Below are 14,066 nucleotides of genomic sequence, written 5' to 3' on the forward strand. Positions count from 1 at the left end.
GGTCACTGAAATGTGTGTAGAAAAACAGCAGAACCTTACCCTCGCCTTGCAGCAGAGAGGGGTCCAGCAGCTCCATCATGTACTGGATCTCTGTGTCCAGCTGAGGCATGTCACACTGGGCCAACACATAAGTCAGCATGGGCAGGAAGTCATCGGCCCCGTACATTCTCCCTGGAAGGAAGGAAGGAAGGAAGCAAGACATCCAGGTGGGTGTGGGGCGTCTCACAGCTCACACACAATCCCATAACTTCACACTAGACTTTGTGTTGGAATAATTCACATTAAAACTCAAGGCCACATTAGTGTAAAAAAAAAAAATCTTGCGGTTAATCTTTTTTGTCCATACCTGAGTTATCCTGCATGATGGTGTATATGAGCTTACACACACGCAGCAGCAGTGACACCTTCTTTTCGGGGGAATACATCTTCCTCATGCTGGTGAACTTGTGGCGGATCTTCTCTATGGCCAAGGGGTCGGGGGGCACCGCTCCGTCCACCCCCAGCTCCTGGGGCTTCTTGGCCTTAGCCAGGGCCAGGTTCTCCTTCAGCTGCTGCCACGCTCCACTGCTCACCTGGAGATACAACAGACAGGCCCATTCACTCAGTCGACCAGGCCACTTCATAAAACAGAGCATTGGTATTGTGCCTGTATACTGTCTTTAATGTCTCCAATCTCCTCTTTTAAAAAGGTCACATATTGTTTCTAATTTTCAGGTTAAAAATTGTGATTTGGGTTTCCGCTAGAAACAGTTTTCATGCTGTAGTGTCCCCGCCTTCCAAAAAAGCCCTATCTGCTCTGAATCTAACTGCCAGTTTGAATGGAACTGCCAGTTAGAGTCAGGGGGTTAGGGTTAGAGGGTTAGGGTTAGGGGGGGCCAAGATGGTGGGGACACAGTCTAATGTTGTAGGATACCAACATTCCACTCAGCTCTTACCTGGAAGTCATGTAGAGCCACCTCGATCACACTCTTCAGAGGCTTCAGGACACACTTGTGCATGGCCTTCTCCAGCACCTGGTCTGTAGAAGGTGACACACACACACACAGAAGCCAATGAGAAACAGACATTTTTGATTGTTAACGAACACCGATAAATGAACAAAAAATTTGATAAGTGAAGTTTTGTTATCTAGAAAACTTTATTTTGCTGGGGTCATGTTAGTTTTATTAAGTACACTCATTTTGTCGTGGGGCTTAAATAATACTAACCATGTCTTTTATATCACACTGCAGATACAGTTACAAAAATTCCAGTACAGTTACCATGGGCCTCTTAAAGATCTCCTATTATACTACTTTTCTGGTCTTAATTTCTTGTTAAAAACTGCTATAGAGCAACCTGACACGAATCACATCACAAAAAACCATGTAGATTTTCGGGAAACTCTTCCTCTCATCTGAGTGAGCACAACAGTCTCTCTCTACACTTGGCTCTGTGCTTCTCCGCCCCTTCCCCCCCTCCTGCAAACCCCACTCCGTTGTGATTGGTCACCTTCCTTCCGGAACACATTCAGCAGCGCGCGGGGAGATTTCAGAGCGGGAAGGTGGGGGCATGGCCGGAGCTTGCCTGAGCAGCATTACCATACATGGAAACATCCGCTTTCGTGACGACAAGAATGTCTGGAAATTCTGAACCGATTTGAACACGTTATTTCTCGACCGGCTGCCCTAGTGTTTAGTGCTCTGCAGAGCCACCCCAGACGGTCAGCAGGGAATACGTCTAAATGCATGTACGTCATTATTTGATAAGCTAGTATGGTTAAACATGACTATAAATCATTATAACAACGTTTATAGGTCATAAAAGTCAAAAAGTATCATAGATCCTCTTTAAGAAAGATAAGGCTGAGTTTCTTTTCTATTATTTTCTCATTGTCAACAAACCCTTAACAAATATATGTTATATAGTCCATTATTTTAATCATATTTTCTGGCTTCCCTAGCCTGTCTGTGGCGCTCAGCCTCAGGCCCATTCATTCCTGCTAAGAGGGACCTCTTTGGAAATGGGTTGCATACTCTATGTAGTTTCATTTAAATAAAATTGGGAAAATTAAGTTTTTTTTTCATAACATTACTAAAACAGGGGTTAACCAAACCTTCTAATAAAAAATCAAGAAAAACAAATGTGAATCATTTGGACTTCGAAGTTTTCAACAACCGAATGTATAACTAACTTATCTCAAAGTTTGACATTGAGGGATACTTTAGGTACGGGTTTTTACAGATTGACTATGGAGCCAAAGGGCAGCCTGTGTGTTTAGAACACGCTCTTTGAAGAGTTAAAGAGTGGCCCATTAGTTCTCAACTTTATTAGTCTGACCTCCACACATTCACCTTGGAACCTAGCCCCACTACAGAACTACAGCCCTATTCATAAGTATGTCATTCATTCAGCTACAAGTTGCACTTAGACCTCTACAATGGCTCCATCTAGACCTACATAGACTTCAAATACATTCCTGCCTACCTCAGCTATAATGCACCGCTTGTCTCATTTACACAATTGTGTCTTATTGTGAACTACAATCACCGACGCCAACTATTCATGCCTGATCATCCCCAGGCCTCAGGGCTTGTGTTTAGGCCATGCTTCTACGGAAAACCAAAAACACGTTGTGGAACTTGCCTTAACAAGCCAGCATGGACTTATAAGAGAATCTTGTACTTAAGGGGAAATGTTTTTGCCTCCATAGTGAGTCAGAGGGAACACCAGAGGAGCACTGGGTAAGTGTGCTCTAGTTCAGTTATGGAAAGTAACTAAGAACATTTACTGAGGTAATGTACTCAAGTACATACTTGAGGTACTTCTGCTTAACTTAACTATTATCTTTTAGTTTGTACTTTTTACTCGACTACAATTATTTGATCAATTTAGTTCTATCAAATTTCTTTCTCACAAAATATAAAGAGCTTATAAAATTATATATATTTTTTATACCACATTACACTTCCCAAATGTTCATGCTGAAAGATGCTTCCATAAATTGACAGACAATGAATTGACTATTGACTTCTTTGACAATTGTTAAAGATTTCATCGTATCAAATGTGAGGATTTGCTGATTTTCCTTTTCAATTAATAAATGTTTCACAAACTAAACAATTAATTAATGAATAAAAAAAAACAATTATTTCCAATAATCCAGCTGCAAACTCTGCTTTAGACTCAAGAAGTTATGATAACATAATAGTCAAAAGTCATTTCTGCTTCGAGTGCACTTTTAATACTTAAAGTACACTTTCCTGATTAAACTTAATACTTTTAACATTTTATTGGACAATGCAGGACTTCTTCTTGTGCCAGAGTATTTTTACACTTTGGAACATGTAATTTTCCTTAAGTAACTGACTGTGAATGATGTGTCCATCACTACACTACAGCACAAACCTCTGAATCAATCTGTGAGCCATGTTTAGGGGTCGTTCGAGGTAAGGGTTTGGTCGTCTTTTATTTCACGCTGCTTAGAGAAACAATCAAACTATCTGAAGTCATGAACAAAGGGGTAGTTTGAAACGGGGTGTTTACAGAGGCTGGGGGAGTCCTTCAGATCCTCATGTGTACACGAGGCAGGCTACAGAGGGCTGTGAAGGGACTTTTGACCTGAAAGTACACCCACAAACGCATGTACTAGCAGCAGACTTCCCGGTTCCCTTCCAGAACGGCTTATTTCCTTTGTATATTGAGCAATGTTTGTTATTGGGCTTTATCTCTAAACCACAACCTGTTCAAAGTCTTCCCTCAACAGTAATACACTGTAGGAGTGTGTCTTTGATAAAACAGAAATACGCACAATGGAGACCTGACACACACACACACACACACACACACACACACACACACACACACACACACACACACACACACACACACACACACACACACACACACACACAACACTAGCAACTCATAATAACCTATGTGAAACGTGAATTTGTGCCGTGTTTCTAGTTTCCGACCAATAAATGACAGCCTTTCCTTTTCAACCCCTCCACTGTTTGTTCCTATATCCAATCATGGGCATAAGTTAAGGCATGTGTTGACTTTGATTCCCTCCCTTTGCAAACACCAATAGTTGTTCCTTTTACCCCTAGACCTTACAAACAACATTTGAAATATTATTGTAGCTACATGGAATATGGAAGAATGAGTTTTCTTTGAGTGTGATGACACACACGTGGGATTAAGAGACACAGATATAATATGACACAAATAGTGTAATTACTGTAAGACATATACACAAACGATATAATATTTGTAATAGCACATCCGGCACCAGATAAACTGAAATGAAATATGAATTCAATTGACATCTTTGTCTCTTAGCCCACACCTTTTCAATGACATATGCTCTATTTTCAAATAGTCAACCTAACATATCTGTCCCGCATATAATTACCTTCCTTTACATCAACTCTCTTGAATGACCTAAGTGTCCATTTTTGTTTTTCGATTTCATTCAGCTCAAACAATTCCCAGTCTATTTTCCTCACTGGTAGCCTATACCCACCCAGCGGCTACAGATGCTCAACAGTCTGGACTTGTAGATCCCCTTTAACTATAAACACTTAAATGTTTGGATTCAAACTTCAACAGTCAAGAGTTTTGTTTTGATTTTTCCAATGATAAATGATAGCTGTCATTTCCACCTCTACACCTCTAACAGTCTTTAAAAGCATTTCAATTAAACTATTCCATGAGTGCATGTAGTGTAGATTTCCCTCTTGAATGGCTTAGAATTCCAGCCCAGATACAACTTTAAAACGTTTTTTTGCTTCAGCCACCGTATAACAAAAAGCATTTCTTCACATTAGACCTAAGCGAACATTTGTGAGTGTGAGGCCCTTTATGTTGCATATCTGTGGTCTGTTAGCACAACCAGAATGCATCACTTCTCTGTCTCTGAACAAGGCCTTGCTGTTATTGTTGACAATGAACAAGGGACGTGAGATGAGTGCAAAGACATACGTACATATTCATGCAAATACTCGCGTCCACAATAAGCCGACAGGAATGAAACATCGCTTTGATAGAGCTGCTCGTGCCTGCAAAGTTGTATTTGTCAGAGTCATTGTGACAATAATTAGTACGAATTAATTCCTTTTAATACCATGCTATTCTACAAACTCTTTTCAGTGTAACCAAAGAAGCCCAAGTTCTCATATGTTATATGTTTAAAGACCAGCAGTACTCATGACCAAACATGCAATGCCAGCTTTCGTACTTGACAGTGTCTGGTCTTTTAATTGCAATTTGGTAAAGTGGCATCAATTTTTACATGGATTAGTTTTATTGTACTCTTCTCCTTTTATTCTTTCTTTGATAATATTCTTCTCTCCATGCATGAATACTAACCATAACCATCTGTAATGTCTTCTGAAACTAAGTCAAGATTTGTTTTCATATTTGGACCTGAGTGAAGTTTTCGTCAACAAAAAGACTTCTTCTACAGTACCTACCAAAATGTGTCCATTGCCTGAGCTGCCCTGATAGAGATACAATTAAATTAAATGTATGCCTTATGCCATAGCAATGTGAGCTCAGGTCAGCAAACATAAGCCAAGAATAACTCACTGGGGGCACAGCACACTGGCATTTCTGTAACTCGACACCAGTAATGGGGGCAGACTCCGATGGAAAACTTTTAATACTTCAGTGTGTTTGAATTCCCAAGATAAATGGCAAGCCTGGGCACTTTCTGAACATTGCCAGTGAATGAAGTCATTTTAGAAATCTCTTCTGAGGCTATACACCATAGAGGGTTTTACTCATTAAGCTAAAAAGGAAAACATGAACTGAATGTTGTCAGGGAATGGGATATGACTAAAAAAAATACCACAAGTGTGCCCACGCAAACTACACCAGCAGATGTTTCCCAGAGTCAGGAGACACAAACCCAACATGCAACACACTCAATTACAAAGGACACTCAACTTCAAGGTTTTAAAGGCAACATGTTAGGCTCATTTTCAGGTTCAATTGTATTGGCTTTCTACTAGAAACTGTTTTCATGGTGTAGTGTCCCAAAAAACCTTTAGACTTTTCACAGTGCCATTGCTGAATCTCCTCTTTTCAGCCTTTGTCTGAAATGCTCTGTTTTAGAGCCTGTCTCTTTAAATAGAGCCCGTCTTCCAAAGCCCTGCTCTGCTCTAATTGGCCCTGATTCTAACTGCCGGTTTGAATCTTACTGCCAGTTATTCATGGTTAACTGGGGTTGTTCTTAACACAGGTCAAGGGAGTGCATTACCACATTGGTAATGAGGGGGCGTGGCTTAGAAATCTGACTGGGGTTTTTTCCATATTGATATCGAAAAAAAACATGACAAAGTCCATTTTACATTATTATTTTTGGCTAACTTACCAATCTGGTCCTCGGGTATGAGTGACTCTAAAGGGGGGTCCAGCTCGGAGCTCTGGAGCAGGTACGCTTTCATCTGGGTCATAAACTGCCTGAGGGTCTGCAGAAAGTCCATCCCTGACGTGTGACAGCCCCGGTTCTCCTGGACAAAGCTGACGTAGTCCTGGACCAGGGAGCCAAAGTACGAGCTCTTATCCCTGGACAACTCGGCTATCTTTTTCACCGCGCGTCTCTCCGGTGTTACCAGGGAGCTTAGCATGCCGCTCACCTTGCGGAAGCGTCCCTTCAGGGCCCTGGGGATTATAAAAGAACCCCCGCCCAGGCTCACTCCGACCCTCCGCCGCCGCGCTTTGAAGGCCGGACGCAGGCGCATCTCCAGGTCCGTCTCCAGGCCCACGCCGTAGTCCTCATCCTCGTCTTCTTCTGCGTCCTCGTCCTCTTCGCTGCTGTCCTCTGCGGGGTCTTGATGGTTGAGGTGTCTGGAGGGACTGGGGGCCAGGCCCAGGGAGAAGCCAGGAGCCTGGGAATACTCCAGTGAGTCAGAGGAAGAGGTGGACATGCTCATGTCGCTGAGCCGCTGGTGTCCCCTTTCCTTAGGAGGGGACAGACTGGTGGCGTTCTCTGGTAGTGGATCAGCGGGCGGAGGCTTGCAGGGCGGAAGTTTGGCTTTGGACAGAGCCTTGGCGATGGTCTCGTCGTCCAGGGCGATGTGGCAGCGGTGGGTTTCCAGGTCAGGCTGCTTAATAGGCCTCGGAGGTGGCGGATGTGTAGGCACGGGGGTCGGGGAGCTGACGGATTTGGACGGGCTAGCGGGTTTGGCCCCCATGGACGGTCGAGCTGGTGCCTGGCGCTTGACAGGGGACTGCTGTGGCCTTGCGACGGACACAGCGGCGGATGCCGGCATGCTCTTGGGTCTGGCCTTAGCTCCAGGAGGTCCGGGCGGAGGCGGGGCAGGGCGTCGGCGGGGCATGGAGCACCGCGGGGGAGGGGGGCGAGGGGGAGGCGATTTGCCGTTCAGTTTGGCCTTGCCCGGGTGCTGCTCGCTACCCTGATGGCTACTGCTAAGTAATGTCTGGGCGGACTCTTTCACCGCATTCTGTAGGTTGGTATCAGACGTGACGGCGTGTAAAGGTGGATTGTCCCCACAACCGTCGCCGTGGTGGTGATGACGGGTTTGGAGAAAGAGGGGGTTGACAAAGCACAGGGGACCACTGGAATGTCTCCTCTCCAGATGAAAGGGAGGTGTATGGGCGTGAGAGCGTAGGGTAGGGGGGGCGCTGTCACACTGAGCCCCGGTGTGTCTCCACGGCGAGCCCTGGACCTCCCTCTTTCTGTGTGTCCTCTCTGGGCTGAGGGTCCGGCTCAGAGGACGGCGGGGACGGGGAGAGGCGCGACGCTGACCACACAGGGCAGAGTCCCAGAAGCCTGCAATACACAGACATAGAAAGACTTAAAGGCAGACATTAATAGCATGTCTTCTTTCAGAATAGTATGAATCAAAAGGTCAAATATGTACTTTTAGGAATTTGTTTCAGTGAACCTTGTGTCTGTATATTTATCCTATACAACCATCTTTAACGGCCAGTATCTCATCATTCCTTTTTTTATTTTACCCCAATACTCTAAACCAAAACTCCCAACTTCTAAAGCACTTACATCAACTCAACTTTCCATAATCATTCTAAGCACAATTCTGAAGGTTTTCACAGAAGTATTTGTTCACATGGTGTTAGTTTGATTTATGGTAGATTTTCTTCCTAAAAAACATGCTGTATTAAAAATGATAATAAGCATATCTACAAAAACATTTCTGAAAAAATTGGAATACTAAAGAAAAGTATTATTTTAAATGTAGTAATGAACTGGCTAAGTTCCATGGTGCTATCCCTAAGTTAAACATTACACACTTTTGAACTGCATTGCCTTGTCTTAAGCTGGAAACATATTTCCCCTTAGTCAGTTCAAAGTTCAAAGAGAAAGGAAATGTCCTCAGACAACGACTGGGATTAGAACTAAAAGCCCGATTAAAAAAAAAAGATAGAATTCTTAACTACTTCTCACCAACAGTTGATATGTCTCCTCAAAGTTCTCCTGAGTAATCCGTTTGCATTTCTTTCTGCTCGGCTGTCTTACTAGTGGCAAAAAAAATCGCGCTGAGTTCAAGCCTGTGTCCCTTTTGCTCTGATTCACTGGTTGCCGACACACACACACACACACACACAAACACACAGAGGGAGTCGCCCATGCTGATCACAGAGTGGGAGGGCACTAAAAACACCACACGGCATGATCCAGTTCCTCCACTCCTTCTTCCTGCTCTGTTTCCCCCTCTCATAATTCTACACTGTTTCACCGTAGCACACCTATAGCTGACTAGTTTTACAACCTCTCCTGTTGTTAAATCAATCTGTTGCTTACTGCAAAACTTTATACATGTGAAATTGTTTTGGTCCCATAATAGTGGAGGGCATTGTGGTTCTCGTTTAGATGTTTGTGCATGCTTTTCCACTGAATCATTCTGTTGTTTTTTTGGGCTTTTTGTCAAGACATTTCTCACATTCCGCTTTAATAACAACACGAAAAGAAAGATCCTAACTGTATCCAATAAGGAATTTAGATTAAAAGCACAATTATTGACCTGATAATGATAGGAACAAAACATAGTGAAGATGCAATACATCTACATAACATATTTGCAACATGCCCAGTGATGACTTTTCCTGCGGCCTAAAAATGGAAAGTTTACTTTACCATCCACACTGTAAAAAAGGAAAAACGTTAGGCAAACTCAAAGTTTGAAGGCAAGGAAATATCACAACAAATTAAGAAACTAAAAACAGATAAGGCTCCAGGAGACGATGGGTACACCAATGAATTCTATAAAGAGTTCAGAGAATTATTGGTACCTCTATTACTAAAAGCCTATAACTTTGCCTTAGAATCAGGTATGTGGGCATCAACATGGAACTCATCTGTGATCACAGTTATTTTTAAAGATGGAAAAGAAAAAATGGATACATCCTCTTATAGACCAATATCATTATTAAACAAAGACCAAAAAATATTAACTTCTATCATAGCAAATAGACTTAAGGACATCCTGCCAGATTTAATTGATAGTGACCAAACTGGTTTTATCTGTAATAGATTCCTATCTGACAATGTAAGACGTACTCTTAACATAATTGACTTTTCCCAAAAACATAATAAGGATTTACTATTATTAACACTAGACGCGGAAAAAGCTTTTGATAGAGTACTGTAGCCATATATTTTCAAAACAGCAAAAGCTTTTGGATTTCACAGCACTTTCATCTCATGGTTAGAATTAATGTACAAAAACCCAGTTGCTCAAGTGAGAGTCAATGGTACCCTATCAAGACACTTTCACATTCATAAGGGAACTAGGCAAGGGGACCCAATGTCAGCCTTGATCTTTGCTATGTGTATGGAACCTCTTGCTGAAGCAATCAGGCAACAAGACAACATAAAGGGATTAACTATAGGGCAAGAATGTCATAAATTAGCATTGTATGCAGATGACATTATTTTATATCTTACTTCCCCTGAATACTCACTCCCAGAACTAATGGAAACAATAAAAGAATACAGTGACCATTCAGGATACAAAATTAATGAAAATAAATGTGAGTCTATATGCATAGGTAAACAACTGACAGATTACTCTAAAGGAAACCTCAGATTTAAGTGGAACCAAGATAAACTGAAATATTTAGGAATAATAATCCATAAAGATTTAAGTAAAGTTCACAAAGTTAATTATCAGAATCTAGAGAACAAAATCAAACAGGATCTGAACAGGTGGAAAACTATACCGGACTCTCTTTTTAGTAGAGTAGACACAATTAAAATGATGATACTCCCACAATTCCTTTTCCTTTTTCAGAATCTGCCCACATCAATTCCTTCCCAAAGTTTTAAAAGATGGAATGGCATAATAACTAAGTTTATATGGAATAACAAAAGGAAAAGGGTCAAATTTAAAACATTAATAAAATCGAAAGAACATGGTGGACTAGCATTTCCAGACCTCCAAACCTATTTTCATGCCACACAAATAAATAACATAATGAAATGGACTAATGATAATATTAAAGCGAAGTGGCTTCCGATAGAAAAGGAACAAACTCCATTTTCAATAAAAACATTACCATTCATTGATAGAAAAGATATGACACAACTGAAAGGGCAAATAGATGGATTAAAAATACTTTATGTAATTGGAAACAAATTTGTAAAAAAACATGATATAAATAAGGAATTACTCTATCTTAGAGAAATGGCATGGGATCCAGATTTCAAACCAAACAAAATGGACAGTTTTGCAGATGTATATATTTAATTTTTTACAGTGAATGATAGATCAGTTCACAATGTCCTTATAATACCTCGGTATCTCAGAGACTGAAATCTGCCTGTGGTATTCTCACTGGTCCATGTGAGCTATGACCACCTGACACTGTGGGGTCTGTCCACACGGGCAGTACTGCAGTCAGCAGCCCACTGCAAATAGCACACACACTGTAGAATACTGACTGACCTCGGAACACAGTACTCTGATTCTACAAGGATAAGTGCTGCTCCCTTTTATTGATGTTAATACATATCTGTTATATTTGATTGAAAAATTTAATTTTAAATTCATTAAATCATACATAATTAAAGTATCTGTTTATGACCAGCCAAAACAAATGAAGACCAAAGCATGGAATATGGCCTCGCTGCCTTTAAATAGAATCTTTCCAGTGGAGAATGGGAGTTTCCTTTAATGACAGTCTGTCTTGGCTAAGAAAAGCTCAAGCTAGCTCACACTTGAAATGATTTGAAAACCTCTCCCCATCCACATCAAAACAGCAATTCAAAAGGCTTAAGATTGCGGGCTTATATTTACACCCACTTCCATTCAAGGGATTCTAACCTGCCAAATATACAATAGCAGCTTTCCAGGAAGCTACGACACAGTTTACTGCACATTTCTTCGAGAGCCCTCATACTTGCGAGCCTTGTGTGCGTTTCTAGACATATCTGAATGAGTTGTAATGGTAACGAGTGTGTTTAGACAGCACACAAGCCACTGTAGCTTTCCACTGGCCCCTCCCTCCCCCCCACACACACTAAACACTGAGCTATGTCGGAGGATTCTACTGTAGGACGCTGACTCACTCACTGCAGTTTCACAGCAGCTGGGCCTAGAATAACATGATAGAGATGAAGTGACCACATCTGCTGTGAAAAAATTAAAAATAAATTATAACCTGCGCCCAAATATGTTGCCTGTTTTTTCTCAATTTTTTCGTGCAAGATTGGCTGACTCCACGCAGGCGCACTGGCACCACTAGGATTGAAGAGAATGAATGTGGTATAATCTATCTATCATTGACGTATGAGTTAGCCACGTCCTACTTTTTTTTCAAAGCATACCATTCATAGGTAGCCATGTGTGTCATGTACTTACAGTATGAAAGCCAACTTGCAGTGGACACCTTGAGCATTTAGTATTTCTTTGTCAAGTTAAATGTCTCATATGTTATGCTAAGCTAGGCTAATCACTTCCCACCGACAGCTCCATACTAAACACAGAACTAAACAACAAGGGCGCCCTTAGCTCAGTTGGTAGGGCGTCCCCCCCATGGGCCTCAGCCAGCAGCGGACCCGGGTTCGATTTCAGCCCGCGGTCGTTCTCTGCATGTCACTCCCCTCTCTGCCCCATTTCAACTCTGTCTATACACTATCAATAAAGCATAAAAATGCCAAAAAAAAAAATCGTAAAAAAATAAAAATAAAAAAACAACAACATCAAGATGCTCATCCAATGCTCTACTAAGCAAATTTAAATTGTTCTAAATTATAAGATTTAACTATGATCGAATATATAACTGTTGACTGCTTTGCAAAATGCTTAGCAGTAAGTGTAACTGTTACTGGTGTGTAGTTAAAACAGGCAAAATCATTTCAAACCAATAAAGATAATAAAGGCCAAGCTAACCTGCTCCGAGCTGAGCCACCTCCTCCAGTTCTTTCTGAGTCTTAGCAGATGCAATGGCCTCTGGGAGTTTGAGTGTGAAAGGCAGCACATCCCTGAGTGGAAGATGAACAGGCAATTGATGTGACGGAAAAATAAACATGAGAAGATCATTATGAGAAAAGATTGCATAATGAAGATAAAAGGTCAAACACTGGCAGAGAGGTGGAAACACTTCATATAAACATGCAGACACACACACACACACACACACACACACACACACACACACACACACACACACACACACACACACACACACACACACACACACACACACACACAAACAAACAAACAAACAAACAAACACACAAACAAACACACACCCTTGTTTGCAAAGCCAAATACATATGCAACTCCAGGGATATACACTACATACATGTTGGGATTGAGGATGTACTGTACATTATATGAAAAAATATAATGTGTATTGGTCAGATTTAGGAGGCCTGTTGGATGCGTGGCTATCTCTGTAGTTGAATCTAATGTTATTATGGGTATTGCTTATGGCACAGTTTCTCTCTTATTTCCTGTGTCTGTTGTTGTAACTCCTTGTGTCCGTCTGCGTCTCCCGGGGCTGGCACGAGCTTAAGAAACAAGAAGTGAGAGCCCCAGGGCACAGAGACCTGACTCAACAAACAGTATTTAGATCCCAGGAGTTTCCATCTTCCAAACTGTACCACTCATCCACAAAGCAAAAAAAAACGGACAAGCCGGGGACGTGTTAGATGGAGGTATGGAACGGATTATGTGCAATATTTTATTTTGCATCATTTTCTATAAGCATTTTTTGTATTAATGTGTATATTGATTTACAGTGCCTTTAGAAAGTCATCATACCCATTCTGAAATAGTCACTTCTTTTTGGCATGCAGCCTGAAATTTAAATACATAAAATCCATATTTTAACAGCTTTATTTACACCTTTTGTCTTACAAATTTCAAGTGAAATTTTTTCCCCGAAAACGTCTGAATATTAAAGGAATACTTCGTCCCATACGGAACCAGCGTTCTATCATTATAAAATAACTATTATAATATAATGAATTAGTTTTTTCTTTCCTCAGTCTTCCCTCAGTCTTCCCTTGGCCCAGCTGTCCTGTTAATCCTAACCCTTACTGTGATGTCACAAGAAGGAAACTGTAGGGTTAGACAGTGAGACCATAAAACACTCTTTCTGCCTTTTCTCAGGCCAAGATGATCAGATTTCATTATTTTCTGCACATTTATACTAAATAGGATCTCCGAGTTCAATACACCTTCATATTCCAACCGGTGAAGTAGGGCTTTAATAGATAATTCTGTATACAGAAATACTCTTTTATAAAGGAGCAGTGCTGCTGTACGGTGAGCCAGAGAAACAACATGTCAATCAATTGTGCACTTCTGAAGTTCAGTTGAATGACAAAGTTATTCAACTATACAGTATAAAGACAGAAAAACAATATGTGTAGATTACCTGCTTATACAGTAGAAAGCCACCAGGCGAAAAAGATCTGCAAAGCTGATCCCAGACCCCTCCAGAGAAAAGGCTGCAAATGAAACACATGAAACATGTCCAGATTTAACTCGTATTCCCTTAGTGTAACTATAAATATAGCTGCTTGTGCATTCACTCTTACACTTCTCTGTTGCTACTTTACGCTTCTACATACAGACACATTCAAA

At 41.3% G+C, this 14,066-nt stretch overlaps 1 protein-coding gene across 3 annotated transcripts in view; it reads right to left on the reverse strand.

Moving 5' to 3' along the window:
• Positions 1-14,066, reverse strand: part of LOC307252189 (ras and Rab interactor 2-like) — a 33,698-nt gene that overhangs the window by 5,427 nt on the left and 14,205 nt on the right. For all 3 annotated transcript variants that reach the window (XR_013844926.1, XM_080029802.1, XM_080029803.1), the window contains exons 6-11: positions 13,858-13,930; positions 12,363-12,454; positions 6,359-7,780; positions 936-1,018; positions 347-572; positions 40-171 (exon numbers count right to left, since the gene is read on the reverse strand). Coding sequence is in view for 2 of the 3 variants with exons in the window: in XM_080029802.1 (XP_079885928.1) it covers positions 40-171; positions 347-572; positions 936-1,018; positions 6,359-7,780; positions 12,363-12,454; positions 13,858-13,930 (2,028 nt within the window). In the remaining variant the exon portion in view is untranslated. The remainder of the gene's footprint in view (positions 1-39; positions 172-346; positions 573-935; positions 1,019-6,358; positions 7,781-12,362; positions 12,455-13,857; positions 13,931-14,066) is intronic.

The sequence above is a fragment of the Ammodytes marinus genome (genome assembly GCF_949987685.1).
Source record: "Ammodytes marinus genome assembly, chromosome: 6".
In the NCBI taxonomy this organism is placed as follows: Eukaryota; Metazoa; Chordata; class Actinopteri; order Uranoscopiformes; family Ammodytidae; genus Ammodytes; species Ammodytes marinus.